At 36.9% G+C, this 23,823-nt stretch overlaps 2 protein-coding genes across 24 annotated transcripts in view; one reads left to right on the top strand and one right to left on the bottom strand.

Annotated features, from left to right (window-relative positions):
- The window catches only part of hnrnpul1 (heterogeneous nuclear ribonucleoprotein U-like 1), a 30,136-nt gene extending 29,071 nt beyond the window's left edge, over positions 1-1,065 (top strand). Inside the window, 1 exon segment of the mRNA NM_213271.1 lies at positions 186-1,065. Within this exon segment, the coding sequence (NP_998436.1) occupies positions 186-302 (117 nt within the window). The 3' untranslated portion in view covers positions 303-1,065.
- Positions 1,066-6,169: 5,104 nt separating this feature from the next.
- Positions 6,170-23,823, bottom strand: part of rasgrp4 (RAS guanyl releasing protein 4) — a 59,637-nt gene continuing 41,983 nt past the window's right edge. For 6 of the 23 annotated variants that reach the window (XM_073929201.1, XM_073929203.1, XM_005173659.6 and 3 more), the window contains 8 exons: positions 23,502-23,582; positions 17,585-17,689; positions 17,298-17,407; positions 14,289-14,439; positions 13,887-13,923; positions 13,639-13,791; positions 7,336-7,544; positions 6,170-6,942 (listed from right to left, as the gene is read on the bottom strand). In XM_073929201.1, coding sequence (XP_073785302.1) covers positions 6,922-6,942; positions 7,336-7,544; positions 13,639-13,791; positions 13,887-13,923; positions 14,289-14,439; positions 17,298-17,407; positions 17,585-17,689; positions 23,502-23,582 — 867 coding nt within the window. In that variant the 3' untranslated portion in view covers positions 6,170-6,921. Of the gene's footprint in view, positions 7,545-13,638; positions 13,792-13,886; positions 13,924-14,288; positions 14,440-17,297; positions 17,408-17,584; positions 17,690-23,501; positions 23,583-23,823 lie in introns of all 23 variants that reach the window. The other 17 variants (XM_005173660.6, XM_073929193.1, XM_005173657.6 and 14 more) reach the window with 5 other exon arrangements.

The following is a 23,823-nucleotide window of genomic DNA, read 5'->3' as shown; positions in this document are numbered from 1 at the left end:
TAGGGTAAGATAGCCTCAGTTTTGATTTAGTTATTTTCTAATCGGTTGCCTATTATGTGGTGAATATACCTCTGTAATGCATCCTGCAGTCCTATTTTGTCTGGCTTTCTCGGATATCTCACCTGTTGGCCAAAAATGTTTTTGAAAAGTAGTTGTTTCATGAAGCTTTGTCTTTTTTTCTGCAGTATGCGCAGCAATGGCAGGAGTATTACCAGAATCAGAGCCAGTGGAACCAGTACTACGGTCAGTACGGGAACTACTCAGGACAGCAGGGCAGCCAGAGTTCATACGGCTCACAGTGAACCAGAACAACAATCTGACATCATTACCTCTGTAATTACACACATACAGACCTTGCCTTACATGAAACGCATCCTTCCATTTAACGTCCACCATTTCATACACGCATATTGTTAAACATTTACACACCCTTTTCCCAAATCCAGGTAAACACTGGCTGGTAACTGATTAAGCTGTGATTGTTTTAAGCTAAATAACTCAATATGGACATTGCTGATATGATCAAACTAGATATTATTAGTATCAAATTAAGGTCAAATTAAGGTTTAATAGACTTTTCAAGTGTAATTTAAAGCTATTATATGGAGATATTCTAGTTGTAGTACCACAAATCACCTGCAGGTGTAGTAACTGAGGTGTTTCCTCAACACTGATTGTTTTGCCAAAAACAACTTCTGATTTGCCTGAAATGTGTTTAATTTGGAAAGTAGATGCTTTCCATATCATAAATATGATGTCTTCATTTCCCACAATTTAACATGTGACCGTAAAAAGCATGTTTTTTGGTTTCAATTGTAGTTGTTCAGTGTTTGATATACTCATTGCCTTCAAAAACACAAACTGAGAAGAGTTTTGTTTTGAGGACAAAAAGTTTTATTCTTCTTGATTTCTATAAAATCCTAGCTGATTTTAAGAGCATTGATGATTATACTGGCGGAGAAAGTATTGCATTCATTTATAAAATGTTTAGTTCGTGCTGGATGTTTTTACTGTTCTGACCTGTCCAATTAATTTTTGCTTTGAGAATTAAATCTTAAAACACTACTTCGACTCTGATGATTTAATATTCACACATGGTGGTGTTACAAATTTTCACTCCTCCTCTTTAGCGCTGACCGGTGCAGTGCCCTCTATTCTAGCAGCCATGTCATTCTCACTGTTGATGCTTCCCCTTGGATCTATATTTGAGCAGTATGGTTTAGGCTATCAGTGTTATGTGGAGGACTGGGTAACTCTTATGTGCTGTTGGGGATGTTTTCATAATAATAATAATTCCTTATATAGCACTTTTCTGGGCACTCAAAGCGCTTTACACATAGGGGGAATCTCCTCATCCACCACTAGTGTGAAGCATTCACCTGGATGATACGACTGCAGCCATTTTGCGCCAGACAGCACACCACACACCAGCTGATTGGTGGGAGTGATGAAGCCAATTATGATATGGGGATGGTTAGGAGGCCATGATGGACAGAGGCCAGTGGGCAAATTTAGCCAGGATGCCAGGGAATTTTTAATGACCACAGAGGGTCAGAACCTCGGTTTAGTGTCTCATCCGAAAGAAGGCGCTCACTGAGCAATATAAAGTCCCTGTCACTATACTGGGGCATTAGGACCCACACAGATCACAGGTTGGGCTCCCCCTGCTGGCCTCACTAACACCACCTCAGGCAGCAACCAAGCTTTCCCATGTGGTCTCCAATCCAGGTACTGACCAGGCACAGCCCTGCTTAGCTTCAGTGGGCGACCATGTTAGAGTTGCAGAGAGCTATCTGCCGGCCTGGGGTGATTTTGAGTCTCGATTCGGCCATAACTTTGTCTGTGTTTCAGCTAGCTGAATGATTTAAATCTTATTTTGACACACATTTTGAGAAAATGCTCAACAATGTTTATTGATACACAAATAAAAACTGCTGTAAAAATGCATCAGATCAATATTTTTCTCACTTTTCTTGCAAAAATCTGTTAATCAACCTCAATCCTGATCAAAACTGTTAAATTGCTTAGAAAATTATAAGATTTTAACTCTTTAATTGCCAAATTCATAAACAATGTCATTGATTTGTTGGAAAAAAAACACAAAATGACAATTTTAATATAAAGTAATTGTGGACTGGATTTCTTTTCCTTTTATCATAGTCTTGGACATGTGATTTCCTTTGATGCATTGTTTTTGATAGATTTTTCATATTTTTCTCGCTAATTAACAGTTGGCTGTTAGATTATATTAGATTAGATTCAACTTTATTGTCATTACACATGTACAAGTACAAGGCAACAAAAATGCAGTAACTGGAGAGACACTCAGCCTCGTGATGTTTACCCCATTGACTGTTGTTGCCCCATTGACTTCCGTTATAACTACATTTTTAATTTCAAAACCATGACACCTTATAATCATGCATTTTTGATTGTTGGTGGTTTTCCCTGTTGTGAAGAGGTAAAATGTGTAATTTTTACTGTTGATTGTCAGTTGACACCATTAACCTTTAGATTAATTACCTCATTTTATATGAGGTAAAACAGCAAATTAAAATTAGTGTATGTTTGTCTGTAAGTGTGTAGGAGTGTGAAAGTGACCTGTAAACACTTGCCTTAATGTGTCTGAGAAAATCAAAATATGCAGCTCAGCTCTCAGAACTACATGTAGTAAACAAAAACAAAGACTGTGTATTTATGGATCATCAAATGTGGTTCTAATGGAAGTCAGTGTGGTAAAAACAGCCACCACCAGTAAATCAGTATATGAAAATGTAACAATGCATCAAAGCCAATGCTTTAACTAATCGTTCACATGTCCAAGACTGTGATAAAAGGTAAAAAAGTCCAGTCCACAATTACTTTTTATATTGAAAATACGTCTTTTTTTTTCCAAATCAGTGACCTCATTTGTGAATTTGGCAGTTAAAAGTTAAAATTCTGTCATTTTGTAAAACATTTAGTAGTTTTGATCAGGACTGAGGTTAAATAACAGATTTATGCAATAAAAAAAAAAAATAAAAAAAAAAATAAAATAGATATATATATATAAATATATATATATATATATATATATATATATATATATATATATATATATATATATATATATATATATATATATATATATACTAATCGGATGCATTTTTACAGCAGTTTATTCAGTGTATGTTTTCATCTATAGCAAAACCAAAGGGTAGTAAATTTGAATGGTGCACAAGGGTCATTGATTCCACTATATTCATTCTTCCATGGGCGAGCGCCACACCAAAATTCATTATGCTGTGGGTCAGTACAGCTTCTCATTCAAAACATTCAGACATTTTTTCTTAAATAGCGGGTTATAATCACACTAAAACATATTACAAGGCAAGTGAATTATAACAGAGCAAACTTTTCTGTAATCATAGTGCTGTGCGTTATTTGTTTAACCAATGATCAAGGTGATATGCTGACTGGCTGACTGTCAAGTGCGTGATGCGTAAGGCTAGCAAACATGACAGCTTTCAGTTAAGATGAACACAGTTTCCGTAATTCTACTTTATAGATAAAGGTCTGTTGTTTTGTGTACAATGACTTTATCTCGCAAATGGTTATAGCCATTTCACTTTACTTCAGGACACATTAATGCCGCTCTGTCTATTGGAGTAATTCATAAATATTCCGAGCAAATCTAATAAATGTTGGGTATAAACACACTAATCGCACTAAAGCAGTGTTTATTTGAGAAGAAAATCTGCACTTGAGCGGCATATATTTGAAGGCGTGCAACAAGTTTTGTGCACGAACAGAAGAAATCAGCACGCAAGCAAAGAGATTTGCATGCTTGTATTACATAAATGCGATCTCGACTTGCAATACTGCGCTCACTACATTTGTCATTAAAATAACGCCATAGGTAGCTGGTAGATCTGTGAAAAGGCCTGCTGCCACAGCTGGAAAAAATCCTAGAGGAAACCCTGAGGGTTAAATATATCTTTCTCTGAAACATAAGAATGGATTAGACCAGGTGGTTGACCGCCTCTTAGATGCCTGGTTTATACTTCTGCGTCAAGTGATCGGCGTGACCCACAGCACATGCAACGCGCGTAGCTGTGCATTCATACTTCTGCGCGCTGTTTCTGTTGTTCTGCAATAACACTTCCGAAACGCTAGCGGGCAGTTGGTCTTCGCTGGTTTGTTTTTTCCTGAACTCTTTCTTAATGTACATGTGGCTCATTTTAAGGCAGGAACTGGCGGACTAGCAACAACTTTAATCATAAGGTTAACATAAAGCAAAATTTGCCATCTGGAGCTCCTTCACGGCACTCCACACTTGTAAACAATCTGGCTCGCATGGCTCTCGGTCCCGCCCACACTCTTCAGCACTACTAAGCTGACCAATAACAGAGCTTGCACTACGAGTCGTTGCAACGTGTAGTTACATTTTTTTGAGAGGTGCACATCAGCGACGGCCACAGCAGGGGCTATGCGTCCAAGCGTAGGCTGCACCATAACATGCGTGTGCGCTTGACGCAGAAGTATAAATCAGCCTTTGCACCGAACCATAAACAAAATCCCAGACTGTTCTTAGAACAGGAGTGTTCACAGACCAATTGTAGCTTATAACATTATTTTCATAATTTTTATCAGAATATTGCAAATGATAAAATATTACCCTTTCATATTGTGTGCACACTGACTTTTCAGTCAGCCAGCCCCAGGGCTTTCGGTTAATTGTCATACCATCCAAAATCACAGCGTTTAAGATCTGATTTCTGCTGCCAATGACGACGCCTGCGTTTAAACAGTTTTTCGTCTCATTTTACACTTTAACAACCACATGGATGCTCAAGTCTATTTAACTGATTGTATTTGAATTACATTACAACATCGATGCTGTAAAAGGAACCTTATAAAATTGAAAATAGTCACACAAAACATTCACCAAAAGTTCATCATTGGCTGAAAAACACTAGCTGTGCATATAGCCCATACCTTGTATTTAAAGGGCACCTAGGTTACCCCTTTTTTCAGATTTAATATAAGTCTTTTGCGTCTCTAGTATGTGTATATAAAGTTTCAGCTCAAAATACCCATCAGATTTTTCATTATACCTTTTACAAGATGCTGTTTTATACTGATTTCCACGAGGGGGTGGTTTTGTCTTACTGCGCCTTTAAGGTGACTTCTGCCCGCCTACTGTTTCTACTTGCCTTCCCGCGTGCTTTAATCTCCTCCCTCGCCTGCTTCAGACAACACACAGACTTAAAGGAAGGTCTCACATAGCGTTTGTGAGAAATACTACAGTAAGAACTAATCTTTACTAATCAGTATTGTGAAGTTGCATTGAGTCACACACAATATCGTTACCAAGCGCGTGCGCATACATACACACACACACAGATATACACAGGCACACCGCAGCTGACACACACACACACACAGGCAGGCAGACAGAGCGAGCGCTTAGCTTAGCACTGTTTTTGCACTCAAATGTGACAGGATACAGGCTAACCTCCAGTGTTGTGTGGATATCTGTGATGTTAATGTACAAAATAAACCTGATTTAATATCCACAAACCGGGATTGAAGCGTCTTCTTTTATAATTGTTCTGACACGTGGCTGTGCTTATGAAGTAAAGCTGAAGTAAATCGCTGTAATTAATTACACGCGTGCACTGTTTTAAAACACTTTAAACATGTGAAACTTACTCTTAATCACATTTGATGATGATTGCTGATCCTAGCGAACAGAACAGACTTTTTATTCCTGGTTGCTTTGCGTATGTCTGCCTGGTCTTGTTGACATATACACATGACTAACGGAACATGTTAATGCGCGCAGCTGTCAATCAATTCGGTGGGCGGGGGGACCGCACTCCTACGTAAAGTTGCGGCCGGTCTGAAAACTTCTCTAATTGGTCCACCATTTTTATGATGTTAAATTGAAAAAAAAGGACTGAGTGTGTTTATATCACCCCAATAGGATGGTTTATACACTATATATACACATATGTTTGTCCAAAAAGCTTGAAAAGTAGATTTTTCACCATAGGTGCCCTTTAAGATATTGTGATGCGTTCATGGAAGAAAACCTTTTCATGCTCAGAAAGCAACATTAATGTGTAAAAAGCATAATGAGACTCCTTTAATGAACCTGGATTTTGTCAATAATAAACACGTCGACTTTTTCTTTCACATTCATATTTTAATCACACCAAGAGTGCTTTATCATGGATTTATCATTCCTCAATAAATAAAAATCTATAACCTAAATTCATGATTTAGTAAAACAGACATTCAAGTTGGAGATGACAAAAGAGCTAACAGAAAACACATTAGAAAAACAATTGAAAATAGGTCCAGTGTTCATCAGAGATGACCCTTAATGTCACGCTCCCGCTGCTTTTCATTAATGCTCATACTTTAATACGCCGGAGCACTAATGAAGCCGATTGTGATCATTTTGAACCGAGACGGGACTATTGTCTGGCATAAAACAGTGATACAATACCCTTTGTCTGCTACTCGATGAATTGTTCATTACATAAGGCACAGTGATGAATTCTGGGTATTATATCAGCACCGAAATGGCATCCCTTTACAGAGGAGGTACATTCTTACTCTTCAAGTTCAATACAGTTGATCACAGTTTAAGTTTTCCAGTGTGAACATTAAGACAATACAGTTTCATACTCTGCTCAAACCTCACTCTTCATGACAGAAACCCATGTGGTCTCGAATAAAGACTACCGGTAGTGAGATGGATGATATAGCAGTCCAACTTTTAGTACTGGAGGTCTTTTGATGTGGTCCTCGCTGGCAGTTTACGCTGGTGCATAGAGCTATAACCGTACGGATCCACCAATAGGCTCATCAAAATACAGATCATCAGCAATTCCTTAAATAAAATCCCTTCTGGGTAGAATTTCATCATAGTTAATGAACGTCATGAACAATCTGTTGAAGACAATAGAAGAAGACAGTTGGCGAGAAAGACGAGGACACGTTCTTCAAAGTGTTCTGTCCAGTGTATTTAACAGTTCCCCCCCACACACACACACACAACCAGACGGCCACATGCACAAAAACTACTTCAGTCTGGTTCCTTTCGTTTATCTTTGTTCAGCTTCAGTTCATCCATTTTCTCCTGTAGGAGAGAGCTAGGGGCAGATGAACCTCGCACCCTTGCCGGAAGAGTTGCGCTCTGGGATGATATAAGGCAGGTAGGTGACGTTAGTCTCAAGACGTTTTGGTTACCCACTCGCTCATTACATTAGCTTCTATGTAATGTATTTTAAAACACGCTGTGGAAAAGCTTATGAAAAGAAACACAATGCTTCATGGCAATACCTTTTCAAGAGGTGGATGCTGTTTCTGGGAATGAAGACGATCTTTCCGTTTGGCCACCGGTGTCCAAACTCCTGGCTCTGTTTGAGTTGACCTGTCGGATAGTGTGGCCGCTTCTGCGTCGCTGTCTGATGAAGTTTGGCCCTTGGAGTGTTCAGATTCATTTCCATTTGGAAAGACGAACGCTTCCTCTTCGGAACCTGATTGAAAGGCTGCAACACAGGAGAACGGTTAGTAAATCACCTGCCAGTTTAAAGTGCCCATATTATGCACATTTCCTCAATGTGTGTGATGGTGTTCAGCTAGTAAAGGCACTTTTCCACAGCAATGGTATGAAACAATTTGATTCAGTATGGCTCACTTTTGGGGGGCTTTACCAGTAGTAATGGATCGTTCTTAAACGACTCATTCATTTTGAACCAAATCTCTTGTATGACTCGAGAACATTAGGTGCATTCGACATGAAGCATGGATGCAGCCGGTGATTAACGTGATTAGCCGAGCACAGGCAGGGGCGGAGTTGTAAACGGCTGGACAGTTCGGGGCTCAAAGTTGCTGCAGTCATGGTGACCGATCACATGGCGTGATCATTTTTTTTTTTTATTGCAATAACAACAAAAGATTTGCAGTACAAATAAAACAGAATACAGTCTTAACAAACTATAGCTCATTATTAAACAATATGGGAATTCTAAAATAAATTCAAGTAGCATGTATAACAATTGTATGAGAAATAAGGGGGAAACGAGAGGATATGTGCAACAGACATTTGTGAGAAATACTACAGTAAGAACTTTCCCAATGAGTATTTGATGCATTTGTTGTGGAGTTGCAACGATGAGTCACACACAATGTCGTCACAATGTTCATGGACACACACAGACAGCGCGCTTGTTTAGGTCTGCAGTCTTTTTGCAGGCAAATGTGACAGGATACAGGTTAATCTCCACTGCTGTATAAATATCTGTTATGTTAATGTACAAAATAAACCTGATTTAATGTCTACAAACCAGGATTGAAGCGTCTTCTTTTATAATTGTTCTGATACGCAGCTGTGCTGATGAAGTGAATCTGAAGTAAATCGCTGTAATTCATTACAAACATGCTCTGCTTTAAAACATTTTAAACTTGTAAAACTCACTCATGATCACATTTGATGATGATTGATGTTCCTAGCAAACTGAACAGACCTTTTATTCCTGGTTGCTTTGCGCACGTCCAGTCTTGTTTATATGATTATACGCGTTGCTACGGAGACATGTTAATACGCAGCTGTCAAATTAGCTTGGTGGGCAGGGAAACCACCCTCCTACGTCAAGGTGCGGTCGGTTTGAAAACCGCTCCAATTGGTCCACCGTTTTTGTGTTGTTTAATTGTATAAAAAAGGACTGGGTGTGTTTATATCACCTCAATATGATAGTCTACACACTTTACCTACACATATGTCTGTCCAAACAGCTTGAAAAGTTGATTTTTCAACATAAGTGCCCTTTAAAGTTCATCTATTGATAATAGCTATAACTTACCAAACCAACAGTTGACCACCGGGTCAGTATCTCAGTGTGTCCCATACCATTGATACTAGTACCCCAAATGGGGGGTTTCATGGAACATGGAGCAATCGCTTGCTTTTTTTTTTAATGTCTAATAATCATGTTTAATCCCGCCCCTTTTCGCAGCGCCGTACAACAGAATTTCGCGCACACAAACTCATGTGTGACCGCAGCTTGAAGGAGGAAGAGACAGCAGTGGAAGATGAAAAAGGATCATGCCTGGACCCTTTGTTAGCGTTCAGCTTGGGAGTCGTCGCCACCTGTTTTCTTTGTTTATTTTCATTATTAAAATTGTTTAAAGTTCTTTGGTTCTCTGTATCCTTTATCCCAATGTCTGGGGAGCCATCTAAACCTATTAAATAATATGTGATAAACCGTTTATGAATTAGTAGTATGTCCAAATTAATAGCATTAGCAAACCAGTACACCAGATGATCTACAAAATGCTGGGATTCTGAAGTGTGAATCCATGAGGCCATAGCAAGCACAACACAAAACAACTGATGCAGGCAAGTCATGAGATGATGACGACATGACAAACGTAGTAATGTCTGAATTTCAGTCATGCTAAACAATGTGCTAACAAATGTTAACTTGAATTCACAGTAACCAGAATTAGGCGTATCAATTTTAGTCTTCCAGTAAAAAAGGTTAAAAATATTGATGACTCATTTTGCAATTAAAAATATGCTATTTTTTTCTACAGAACAAACCCTTGTTATACAATGACTTGCCTAATTACCCTTAACCTAGTTAAACCTTTAATTGTCACTTTAAGCTGTTTAGAAGTGTCTTAAAAATATCTAGTTAAATATTATTTACTGTCATCATGGCAAAGATGAAATAAATCAGTTGTTTGAAATGAGTTGTCAAAACTATTATGTTTAGAAATGTGTTAAAAAAAATCTTCTCACCATTAAACAGAAATTGGGTAAAAAAAATTAACAGTGGGCTAATAATTGAGTGGGGGCTAATAATTCTGACTTCAACTTTGTGTGTGTGTGTGTGTGTGCGTGCGTGCGTGTGTGTGTGTTTGTGTAAAACAACACATATTCTGCAAGAGTTTCCCAAACTGGCATAAAAAGTTAAAGGCAAAATTATTAGCCCTTCTGTAAAAAGTGTTATTCTTTTTAAAAAATATTTCTCAAGTATAATGTAGATATGCTTTTTTTTCAACACATTTTTGTTTAACAAATTTCTTCTGTCTTTATATTTAAACTTACTAGTTATCTTGATAGGTAGTATTCAGTTTAAAATGCAAATTAAAGGCTTAAAGGTGCAGTAGGAATCAAAATGCTATCCATTAGCATAATTTCTTTGAATCACAGTCGCTCTCCTGCCTTCCAAAGCCACACCTCCTGAAATCACAAATGTGCACCTTAAAGATGACACTAGATCACTAGATCAGTGGTTCTCAAACTTTTTTCACCAAGTACCACCTCAAAAAAAATTCTCTAAAAGTACCACTGAAATACAGTAGTGTAGATTACCTAATTACGCAGCTACAGCACTGCACTTCAAAAATATGGTAGATTAGTTCCTATTTTTATGAATATTTATTATTGTCAGACACTTTAAACATTATAAATAGTTTGAACATATACACTGTACTGTGCTTATAAAAAAAATAACAAAAAATAAATAAAACCTCAACGCTTAAATTAAAATGTGCTTTTAAAAGTTAATTAAAATAGCACTGTTCTTAAAAAGAAAAAAAGATAACTGCTGTACTTAAATATAACGTATTATCATAAAGTAGCCTATTCATCAAAAACTGGAAATGTTCCTTTGACCTCATAAAGATAGGCTATATGTCAGGGGTGTCAAACTCGATTCCTGGAGGCCCGCAGTCTTGCAGAGTTTAGTTCCGACTCTGCTTCCACACATCTTCCTGTAGGTATCAAACAAGCCTAAAGCACTCAATTAGTTTGATTAGGTGTTTTTGATTTGAGTTGCAATTAAACTGTGCAGAGCTGCGGCCCTCCAGAAATTGAGTTTGACTTTGTATATGTTTGAAATCTAAACATTAACTTGTATTTTAGATATATAAATTGGATTTACATATTTAAATTAGAAATTAAATCTGCTTATACACGTTAGAGTAAGCTATGTGTGTCAGAAAAACAAGTGATTAAACCAGGGGTCACCAATCTCGGTCCTGGAGGGCCGATGTCCCTGCAGGGTTTAGCTCCAACTTGCCTCAACACACCTGCCTGGATGAGTCAAGTATACCTAGTAAGACCTTGATTAGCTTGTTCAGGTGTGTTTGACTAGGGTTGGAGCTAAAATCTGCAGGACACCGTCCCTCCAGGAACAAGTTTGGTGACCACTGGATTAAACCATACGTCAACATTGGAATATAAAAATACCGGATTTGCCCCCAACAGTTACAAATATGGGGAGGAAATTAGCTTCAATAACAAACATGACAAAAATTTTAATAAAATAAAAGGTTTAGCCTATTAAAATTAATTTACTGTTCACATCGAGGTTATCATGCACATCAAAGGGTTATAAGTGTTCATTATTTTTTTTTTTACTTTTATTCAGCGATTCCTCCGCATACCACTAGAAGGAAGCCTGCGTACCACTAGGGGTACACGTACCGCAGTTTGAGAACCAATGCACTAGTTCATGTCGATCACCAGTTTAAAAACTTTGTAGTACTTTAAAATACTACAATTCTGAATGAAAAGCTGTATTATATCTAGCACGTTTTCAGTTGTGTAGTTGGCGAGCAAAACTTGTCATAATGTGCAATATTTCATGCATGCAAGGATCGCTGGTCTCACTCTCTCGCGCGCTTTGTCATAAAGCCACTACTGTATGCTTAGTGGTTGGCTGGCAGGGTGCAGGAATTACACTTAAGCCTCATTTACACTGCGGGTGACTCGCAGTGGCAAAGCGACCGTTCACTTCAACGGAGAGCGAGCTACTTCTACTCCATATTCGCGTGCGACAGCGACCGTTGGCGACCAAGTGGGAGTGTCGAGCAACGCAACAAAGTTGAGAATCTTTCAACTTTATGAAAATGAAGAACGACTTTCTTGAGCGACAGCCAATAGGAGCAACAGTTGAGCTCACATGATATTCTCTCTGCTCACACAGAGGCTGGTTGTATTCTCCATGCTGTAGACCTACACAGACCCGTTTGCAGCAGGTCACCACCCAGAGCGACAGATCAATACAAAGTTGCTGCTAGTGTGAATAGCAAAACAATATAGGGAGCGTGTCACTGATTGTCATTGCTCAAAAATGAACCAATGTAAATATAAAAGCAACTTGACCTCAGTAAAGCAGGCTAAGTGGAATAGCGCTTTTTACTGATGTTTTGTTGTTAAACTAAATACAAATCGACATTATCGATGCTGTAACATGACCTTATGAACCTGAAAATAGTCACATCAATATTTCAGCGGGAGATTTCAGTGGCTGAACAACACTTCAGTGCATAGAACTTATTCATAAAAACACAATCAACATCAGCTCCGCATGACTAAAATAGTTTTAAACGTAACATTACCTGTCTAACAGAAATACTTCAGCCGTAGTGTTATCAATCCTCCAGCATGCAAAACTAACTCCAATATTGATTCGGAATTTTAAAACGTTTTGATTCAGCATTTGATTTTACTACTGTCACTCTCTCTCTAGTGTGCACATGTCATGAAAGCAGAGCGCATGCAAAAGCAAACGGTGGATCTGCGTGAATAGATGCACAAATGTACAAATCTACATTTTTTGACAGACAGTTTGGGCTATTAATCACAATTATGGGAATTGTAGGCCTGACAAATTTTCTTATGCCTAAAAAAATATATATAAATACATTTAGATCATTTACTTTAATAATTACTATTGTAATGTAAAGACACTTTCAACCAGCACAACAAAAAAATGTTGTGACAAAAAAAATAGACAATCAACTACTGCATCTTTAACTATAGCTGCATCCCAAATGGCACACTATACACTATGCACTCATGCACTATGTACTTATGCACTTACACACTCAACAGTATAGTATATGTATATAGTGTCGTCCCAAATGGCACACTAATAATTTACACTAAGCGGAAATTCAAACCGTTTCCCTGATGACGTTTGACGATTGCCAAATCAGTGAAATAAACACCAGAATTATCAAATAATACCTGCCGTGAGTATAACCGCATTTACCATCGGGAGGCGCTATAATCACTCTTGTAGGAGAATTTTGCTTTCACCATCCAAAATAAATAAAGTTATGAAGCATGTGCACCCGATAGCTCCGCCCCTTCCGCTACGTGAGCAAACCTGTGGTCGTTGAGTGCGTGAAGTGTCCATCATTACACACTTCATTTTAGCGGCTGAATGAGTGCATCATCCGGGTATTTAAAGTGCACTTACTATGTTTAGAGTTTTCAGTGTGAACACACTACTTACACTATTTATACTACAAGATGGCGTAGAATAGTGCATAAGTATGCGATTTGGGACACAGCTTATGTTAATTAGGAAAGTCGTTGGATAACAGAGCTTTATTCTGTAGTCATAAACTCTTAAGGGAGCTAATAATATTACCACTAATAATTTTCAAATGTAAATGTTTGTATTCCTGCCAAACTAAAAGAAATAAGACAAAAAAATAAATACTGTAAAAAGTTCCTCATATCTCGAAGAGCAATTTTTTTTAGAGCTATATAAGTATATAATATTATAATGATCACTGAAGGATATTGATCTATTTAGCATTAATGAGCAGCTCACATACATTGAGAAAACTCACTCCAGCTGTTGCCTTTAGTGTGAAGGCCTGAAACTGGTCCTGGTGTACAGGGACAAGAGCTACTGTTGACCTGAAGCCTCTTCAGACACTCCATTCCTACCACATCCTTACAGTGCTTATGACAGTTCACTCCGCAGTCTGAAAGAGAGAGCCAGAAAGAAGCAGCAAAGTTATTGTGGTGCTGAGGTGTAATTATATACAGTATTAAGACTGATTGATTGAGATATTGTAACCTTTGCAGTGATAGCCTTGTTTTATGACTCCCCATAACTAATGGAAAAGCAGAGGGGGGAAAAGTTAGATGTTACATTTAGTCAAATCTGCTAAAATATATTGGCTATAAGTTTAAAAGAACATAATACTTTTAAAAAGTTTTTTACAAGTCTCCTAGAGTTAAACAGTTTTTAAAAAAGAAATATATATACTTTTAATTGAGAATATTATAAATTTTCTTTTGATTGAAATGCTAATGGTCTAATCAGATTCAATTAATTATGCTAAGCTAAGCTAAAAGTGACTCTGCCAGAACAAGAAATCGGCTGAATGGATTCAAAAATGTTTCAAGTCAATTGTTTAACTCTAGGCGACTTGTGAAAAAGGCTTAAGAAAAGTGTAGTGTTGGTTTAAATACGTACAAATCCTCCACAGGTGTCGCAGAATGTGGGCCTTTTGTACGTAGTCTCGTGAAAGTTGTGAAGGTTGTGGAGGTTAAAGCCGAGTTTGGCGCACACTGACATCCCACGCATGAAATATGACGTGATTTCCTCTCGGCTGATCTCTCCTTCTCTGGAAAACACAGAGCAAAGCAACATAAGACCTGGATTCTTTCAGTCCTGGAGAAAATCCAATTTTTACATCTTAAAGGTTGCGTGAACTGGAAGTTGCTGAGACTTTTATTTCAGTATGTTTATTTACAGATTTTTACAATGGCTATGACACTTTTTTCAATACATTTAACAAGTTTCCTAAACTCTTAACACGGTTAGCACAACATCAGTCTTCGTGGGCTATACAATTAACACATTTCCTGCTGCTTTGACACAAAATGCATCCAGTTAACACCAATTTAAAATGCTTGAACTTCTTTTACACACAAACTCAACCAAAACCTAAACAATGTAATTTTACAGTACAATTTACCACTGCTTTCACACAGTATGTCAGAACAGATAACACTATGTTCTAATATGATTATGTGATTTGAAAAACCATAACACATGAGTATGGTATCTAGATGGGAATCAGCTGTATATGTATATATATACACGCACACACAAACACGCACACACACATATATATATATATATATATATATATATATATATATATATATATATATATATATATATATATATATATATATATATATATGACAGCTCCCATCTCCCATATGAACATGATTGCCATCTAGAAAGCACACTCATGTGTTCACATTTTTCAAATCACATGATCTTACTGTATTCTAAAAAGGGACTCATGAGGTTTTTGAAAGGAACAGTGAGCACATTACAGAACTCTGTCACCAATACGTCCAGGTAAGGTTATGCAATACAGTGATTACTTTACTATGCACAGTGTGTTTTGCAGTAAACTACTCTATAAACCTGCCGTTCCTTAGTACATACATTAGTTATACAGTACAGTAAAGCATTTACACTGTGTCTAATTACTTTTAGAGAATCATGAAGTTGGAGGTCAATCAAGTCCCACATGAAACTATCTATGTTGACGAGGCTGGCTTCAACTTAGCGAAAAGGTGTCGTCGTAGGAGAAACATAATAGGCCAAAGGGCCATCGTTACCATGCAAATGCAGAAGACCAGGCTGAATACAAAATTATTTTGTTTTTTATTATAATTGCGATGCTTTTTCTGTTTGTTTATCTTGCAGTGATGTCCTTTTGCAAATTAAATCTGTACTGCAGCAATTCGGTGTCTGTATTTTTTACATCAACTGTAAATTTTATAAAGCAATTTTTTTCTTTTTTTGCAGTAAAAGAAAGAAAATGCATGCATTTACTAAACCCAACAAAATGAAAATGAAGAGAGTCTTCAAATATAAGGGCAAAGCTGACACATAAACTAATGCAGTTTCTGTAATTTTAACTGATGATAGTGTTTTTATTGTCAGTGTTTTCTGATTGACTGAATGTTTCTGTTGAAAGAGAACATGTGTTTGTGTTTTGAACAATTATGTCATTTTGAAACATGTTTGCAGTGTTTTGTTAGACATGGTGTAGTGTGTTAGTTTATTATTGTATTTTGAAAAGAAGTTTAGAGGTTTAGTTTACAATGTGTGATTTTGAAAATAAAATTAACTGTTTTGTCAATTGTGTGTTTTAGGTGTGTTGCTGCATTAAGAGTTTAGCAAACTTGTTAAATGTATTGAAAAAACTGTCATAGCCATTGTAAAAAAACTGTAGTTTTAACTAAAAGGAAATATTGGGAAGGGGTGGGGCTTACTATTTGCACATCATTTTCTCATAGCAAACTAATGGTTAAAGGGGTGTGGTTAAGAATGTGGTGGCTGAAGACATCAAATTGCTGTCAACAGAGAAGAACTACCACTTCAAAAATTGATTGAAAACGGCCAGAAAAAGAAAAAAATCAGCAGATTAACTTTGATTATTTTGGAGTGTCAAACTCAATTCCTGAAGGGTCACAGCTCTGCAGAGTTTACTTCCAGCCCTGCTCCAACACATCTCTCTGTAGTTCTCAAACAACCCTAAGCACTCAATAAGCTTGATCAAGTTTGTTTAATTAGGGTTGAAACTAAACTGCACAGCTCTGGCCCTCCAGGAACAGAGTTTGACACATGTGGATGAAATGTTCACTTAAAGAACGACAATGTGCACTAGCAAAAATAATAATAATAATAATTGACCATGAACTAATTTCTTAATACATTTTTTTCTTAATTGTCTTGATAAATGTAGTCCTCTTTAGTTGAAAAATATAATTATTCTGCAAAATATATTTGTATAACAAAAAAAAAAAAAAAAAAAAAAAAACAATATTAAATAGTTTACAAAACTGTTGAACTTATGTACAGAATTTAAACAAATATATTCATGTGCATAACAAATAAAAAATTCAGAAAACATTCAAAATTCATTCATTCATTTTCTTTTTGGCTTAGTCCCCTTATTTATCAGGGGCCGTCACAGCAGAATGAACCGACAACTTATCCAGCATGTTTTACGCAGCGGATGGCTTTCTAGCCGCCACCCAACACTGGGAAACACCCAAACACTCTTGCATTCACACATATACACTGTGGCCGTAGCTTATTCAATTTACCTATAGCAAATGTCTTTGGACTTGTGGGGGAAACTGGAGGTCCCGGAGGAAACCCACGCAAACATGGGGTAAACATGCAAACATCACACAGAAATATTAACTGACCCTGCTGGGGCTCGAGCCTGGTACCGTCTTGCTGTGAGCCGATCATGCTACCCATTGTGCCACCACGCCACATTCAAAATTAGAAAATTTATAGCTTTTTTTTTTTTTTACAATAATATTGTTTTACTGTATTATTGATTAAATTGATATTGTCTCTGTAATAACTTAATACTGTTTCAAAATCAAACACAAATCTTACAAAACCTAAACTAAATCATTAGTGTAACAGTTCTTCCCTTACCTATCACTCTCATGTGTGCAGAAAGAGAAGGGGAAATTGGCAGCAATCTTCTCAAATTCCTCCAAAGAAATGTAGCCGTCCATGTTCAAATCATAGTTCTTCATGATGGACTGCAGAGGGCAACAGAATCACTGTCAGCTTCGATGTGAGACACTTATGACATTTGCTTTAAAGGCCTTTCACAATTTTAAGGAAGTGAGAGTGGACAGCCAGGAACTGGCCGTCTACGTCTCAATCTAACTGGAACTGGCTCTAACAGTGGGAATCTGCATGTTTTTCTCACTTACATCCACCATTTGCTTGACGTGTTTTGAGATGGTGGCAGGATCCAGACGCGGAGTCACTCCAGATCCCCACTCTGCAACCACTGGGGGCTTAACAGGAGCTACAGGCTACAAAAAACAAAACAATAAAAATTAATTAACAAAACATTATTTAAATAATAATGCTCATTTATATGTACGCCTCAGGCTACATTTTGAGATTATTATAATGATGAATTGTTTTCAAGTTTTTTAAAGCTTGTATATTAAACTTACCATGTATGTGGGACACTTATTTATAAAATGGGAGACAATCAAAGACAGTTGCACCAATTTGTTTTCTATGCATTACTAAGCAATGACCATTTAGAGCTCATCAGAACACAAACTGCTGGATATACAGATTTAGAAATGTATTCAGCACCACACAGAGGAAGTGTGAGGTATTTTTATTTGTATATTTTGTTAACTTAACACTTTTAACTTTTGTTTACTATCAAATTGGCCAGAGCTGTTTGTAAGTTGAGGTAACAAACACATGTACACTGCTGAGAATTGTGTTTAATGCACATTTAAACATTGTGGATTATTATTTTAGAGTAAATGTTTAGCAATTAGCTTTATTAAACATCATTTGTTTATGTAGAGATTGATATTCCTGGCTGTGTTTACATTTACATGACAGCTTTAATACACAATACAATACAATTGTCTGGTGGTTCGTACAAGCATCAGGTGCATCAGTGAACATTTGCCCATTCAGTCTGAATAGTGTGAATTCGCTGATGACATGTACGCGAACAAAGCGCGCAGAGATATACCAAACCACATAGAACCACCAATTGTAATGTCCGAGCCAAAATATGTGCTTAAAATATGTGCTTTAGCCTAAATATTTGTAAAACTGCAAAAATGTAATTAATATTCGACAGATATGCAGGTATATTTTGTAGATATCCCATTAATTTTCCTTCAACTAAAAGTAAATGTATAATTTTCAGCAAAAGTGGTGAAAATGGGCAAAAATTGCAATTAACATCATTCTGATGTGAAGTTCTTGTATCACGCATTTTGTAAATTCATTATTTCAAATGTAGACGAGATCCAATCATGCGCAAATGTAAAGTGAAACAGCTGATTTCTATCTTTACTTCTTGGCAGGTGACTGTCACAAGAAGAATTTCGCTTTGTTGAGCATGGTTTATTTCTGCACACTGTTATTTTATTATTCAAGAGTTCACACTTAGCTGATGATTGGTAATAAAGCTTGTTTGGCATGCTTTCCTGGGAGAGAGCCCTGAGCTTATGAGATCCTCGAGCCCTGGGCTCCCCCCTCCCGTTTGCAGGACGAGAGGGGAGTTTGAGCTCAGGTAGATCTCCATGAACTCCTCCTGGCTTATTTCTAGCTAACTGACGGATAAATGACTAAAGAGAGCTGTACTCACTAAGAGCTTGACTATGATCATTGGATTCAAGATGAAGATATTGAGATAAAAAACTGGTTATTTATAGTGAGTTAGGAATCATCTGATTGGATATTCAATCATGAGCTGATGCAGGAACAGCTGACAACATTCATAGGCACGTGATCCTAAATTAGTTTATGAATAAACTTCACTTAGTGTCATGCTTTGTGTGTGTTTTTAACACAAGACACTTCCTGTGTTGTCATTCCCCTGGTTTGTTACATGCGCAGGTGATTCTCTGTGATCAATAGCATTCAACAGTGAATCTAGCTCCAACTTTTGGTCCCACAATGTTGTGCTTAAAGAAATAGTTCACCCAAAAATTTAAATTAGCTCAGTCTTAACTCACTCACACGTGGTTTTAAACCTTTATGTTTCTTTTTTTCTGTTAAACACTAAAGAAGATATTTTGAAGAAAGCTGAAAACCTGTAATCACTGATTCCATAGTAGTAAATTAAAATATATGCTATGTAAAGTCAATAGTTCAGGTTTACGGTTTTCCTCGAAATATACATTTTTGTGTTAAACAGAGAAAAAAGAAACTCTGGTGGAACAAGTAAATGGTGAGAAAATGATGACAGAATTTTCATTTTTGAGTGAACTATCCCTTTAAGAAAGTGTGCCAAAATAATGGTACGGTATGATACCTTATGGAAAAGTAAACAAATGTGTACTGTACCACTCAGGGGAAACTGGCCATAACCTTAATCATAAACACATTCTTATTAAAGGGTCATGACACCCCTCTCTTTCAGAATGTTTTCAAAAAACGTGTCATGATGGGCGTGGAGTGCTGCGGGCAGAGGGATGAGTAGGCGTGGTCGACAGAGCAGGGAGGGAAGCGAACAACTGTCAGTTGGCTCACAAAATAAGACACAACCTGTGAGGAGACCCATGATTTTAAAGTTTACAGTTAAAATGCAAAGAATTAAACAGTAATTTAATGCCCTGCTATATATGTTATTTGTAATTTCATATACACATAACCACAATTTGTTATATTGTTATAATGGTAATTATGTTTATATAAACACTATATAAATAAGGACGACTTCGCTCCTCTTCAATCCCCGGGTCTAAATGCAAACACAGTGGAGCAGTGCAGCAGGTCTCTTGCCCTATCTATTCCTATCTATATCAAGCCCTGTTTGTATTCCGGAGGATTTTCAACATAGGCAAACACAGCAGCACAAATACAGGCGATGTGTCTGAATGGTAACAAACTCAACTGATAAAAGTCCGCCATTCTCTAATTCTTGTACATCTCTCCCAACAAAAATGCTAGCTGCAAACCAACAGCTTTGCTGTATTGGCCCTGACAGCAGCGCAGGGAAAAACATGCAACAAACCTTGTGGCTCATGAAAACAAACACATACGATTCTTCATGAACGGCTAAATACTGTGTGCCACAGCTTGGTAGGCCTACCTTGCCTTCGAAAAGCACATGCTCTCATGAATAATTAAGAAGCAGGGTCTTCTCATAGATCAGAAAACTCAGCTATGAATACTATTGAGAAACCAACATCACTGAACAGGCAGATCGGAGATACAGTACGTCACCGATTTGATCCCGCTTCAAATATTATTTTAAAGCCGGAAGATGAAATTACCTGACAAAAGCTCAAAATTATCCAGCTTTATCCACAATGAAAGCTAACAGGTGCTAACATTGTCTTAACTGAAGCTCAACACACACAAATCTGTTAAAATCACACAAAAAAAGTATTTAAGGGTTTCTTGAATCTTTAAATACCCATTAGCCATTTTATTAACATTTTTTGAATGTTTATTTATTTTTATTTAAAACAAACATGTTGTTCTCCTTTGTGTTCTGCTATTTGATGAGAATACATAAACAAAAGAATGGGTTAGGGCAGAGTCAGTGTAAATAGCCTCTGCCAGCAGGGCAGTGTAAATGCACACTCTAAAACAAAAAAACGGTGGTTAGAGACCTGACAGTTTTGTTTTGACGCTCAACACCAACTTGCATAAGATCAGCAACTGTGAAAACACTACACACACGAAGCTGGGCTCTTTGTAAAATGCGAGCGCTCTCACAAGCAGAGAGGCCTTATGGGAAGTAATCGAAATACGTAACAACACCCACACTGAAAGCGACCAAGATAAGGATTATGCGTCTTTCAGCACTGTGTGTCTTCTTTGTGGCTTTCTTTGAAGTGTGCTTGCACAAAGAGGATAGCGCTGAGTCGTGTACCCACACCTTAGCATGGGATACTCCCTGTCTAGAAACAGGTCACATACAAGGTCAGATTGTACCAAAGCACACAGTATCAGCCTGTTGACTAATGCCTAATATGTAATCTGTGCCAAATATTTGCTTATGTATGATGTGTTTTAAATGTTAGAGACCAGAATGCTTTTGTTTGTTCTGAAGAAAATCTTGAGTGCTGCTGTCCCAGATACTGTAATACCAGGACACCGTTGGTGGATGCCAGGGTGTTGCTGTGTGGTCACTAAGATGTTTTGAATGGTATTTAGGGTGTTCCTAAAGTGTGCTCTCTGGTTTCTTAATGGCCCACATCAAAAAACATCTTTATCTATTGATTCATGTATATTAATTAATAAGTTATTTTAGTGGAATGCAAGGAGTTGAAATGTGTTTGGAAGACAACCATATCAAAAGTACAAAAACATTTTAATTTATTTAATTTGTGTTAGGTTATTTTAAATAAATAGTTTAATACATGTGAATAAATATATGATTAAAACAAGGTTATTAGGGAAGAATATTTGAATTTATTTTGAAAAATAATATTTAATATTTATTAAACCAATCTAATATTGAAAATATTTCAAAAATAATTAAAACCAAAAATTATTCAATAAAATCTTAATAAATTAATAATAAAAAAAAAAAATTTAATTGAAACAAAGACATAAAATGCAATTAAGTAAAACATACAGAAAATTAACAATAATATAACTTTTATCAATAAATTGATTAAACCTTTATCAAATAAAATCATTCATGTCTGTACAGTACACGGATAATTGTATTTTGGGGTCTGTGACATGTTATAAATTAAAGTTAATGTAGATAGTGTAGTTGTTCATAGTTTGGTCATTTTAGCTCAGACCCGTTTAAAATAAACGTAATGTAAACACAAATATATTTTATTACAATAATGTATTAGCAAATTTAAAAAAGTTGCATTACTTAATATTAATAAACATGTTCAAATTAGTAAAATATTTTGTTAAATAATGAAGCTAACCAATGCTGACAAATTGAACTCTCTACAGAAATATGATATGACAATATATGCAAATCACATATATGACAAGCACAATTAAGGACATTACATCACATCCAGTGGACAACAGTTGAAGTGGATCAAAAATAAAGAATAAAAAAATACCAGAATGAATGTTGTTCAATAATTTTAGGATAAAGGTTTTAATCCACATTAAATGCTGACTACTGTACATAATATTTATGCAACCTATATTTCAAAATACTGAAAAAAATGCCTATTTACAGATGTTTAAAAACAAGGATTACAATTCTGTACAGCTTTTTACATATTTGTTATTATATACGCTCACTGACCACTTTATTAGGTACGCCTTACTAGTACCAGATAGGACACCCTTTTGTCTTGAGAACTGCCTTAATCCTTTATGGCCTAGATTCAACAAGGTATTGGAAATATTCCTCAGAGATTTTGGTCCATATTGACAAAATAGCATCACACTGTTGCTGCAGATTAGTTGGCTGCACATCCATCGTTGGCTGCATCACTCGCCCCACCACATCCCAAAGGTGCTCTATTGGATTGAGCTCTGGTGACTGTGGAGGCCATTTGAGTACAGTGAACGTATTGTCTTGTTCAAGAAACCAGTCTGAGAGGATTCCAGCTTTATGGCATGGCATGTTATCCTGCTGTAAGTAGCCATCAGAAGATAGGTACACTGTGGTCATAAAGGGATGGACATGTTCAGCAACAATACTCAGGTAGGCTGTGTCATTGACACGATGCTCAATTGGTAGTGATGGGCACAAAGTGTGACCTCTGGCATCAACAAGGCATTTGCGGCCACAGAACTGCCACTCACTGGATATTTTCTCTTTTTCTGACCATTCTCTTTAAACCCTAAAGATGGTTGTGCGTGAAAATCCCAGTACATCAGCAGTTTTTGACATAGACCAGCTCGTCTGGCACCAACAACCATGCCACGTTCAAAGTCACTTAAATCACCTTTCTTCCCCATTTTGATGCTCGGTTTGAACTGCAGCAGATTGTCTTGACCATGTCTACAACCTTAATGCATTAAGTTTCTGCCATGTGATTGGCTGATTAGAAATTTGCATTAATGAGTTGAACAGGTGTGCCTAATAAAGTGGCCAGTAAGTGTGTTTTCATATAATATTGCCATATATTTCTGTACCTTACTGCAAAGTCTTACCAATGAAATGTACAAGAGCTACAATTTATGTATAGCCAGTATTACCTGTATTTTGGGGTTCTTGGGTTCCTTGGCATATGAAAGCTCGTATATCTCATCCTCAGTGTAATACAAGTCTAGCGAGAGCTGTGGGCAAAGCAGAGCACAACGGATACACATGACAAAACAATCCACATCTCTCAATATCACACACAAACAGTCCAGCATGACCACAGAAATGAGGGCTGCCCAGTCACATCCGAAAATACACTCTTAAGCTTATAAATAGATGAATGCTGGTCAGGAAATGAAGCTAAACATGTTTACGTGCTCCTAAACAGGCACCATTATTCCATGTATGTACAGTCTAAACAAATTAGCTGCCTTC

The sequence above is a fragment of the Danio rerio genome, chromosome 18 (genome assembly GCF_049306965.1).
Source record: "Danio rerio strain Tuebingen ecotype United States chromosome 18, GRCz12tu, whole genome shotgun sequence".
Taxonomy (NCBI): domain Eukaryota; kingdom Metazoa; phylum Chordata; class Actinopteri; order Cypriniformes; family Danionidae; genus Danio; species Danio rerio.
The sequence above is the reverse complement of the archived record's forward strand: the minus strand, read 5'-3'. Positions and strand labels throughout refer to the sequence as shown.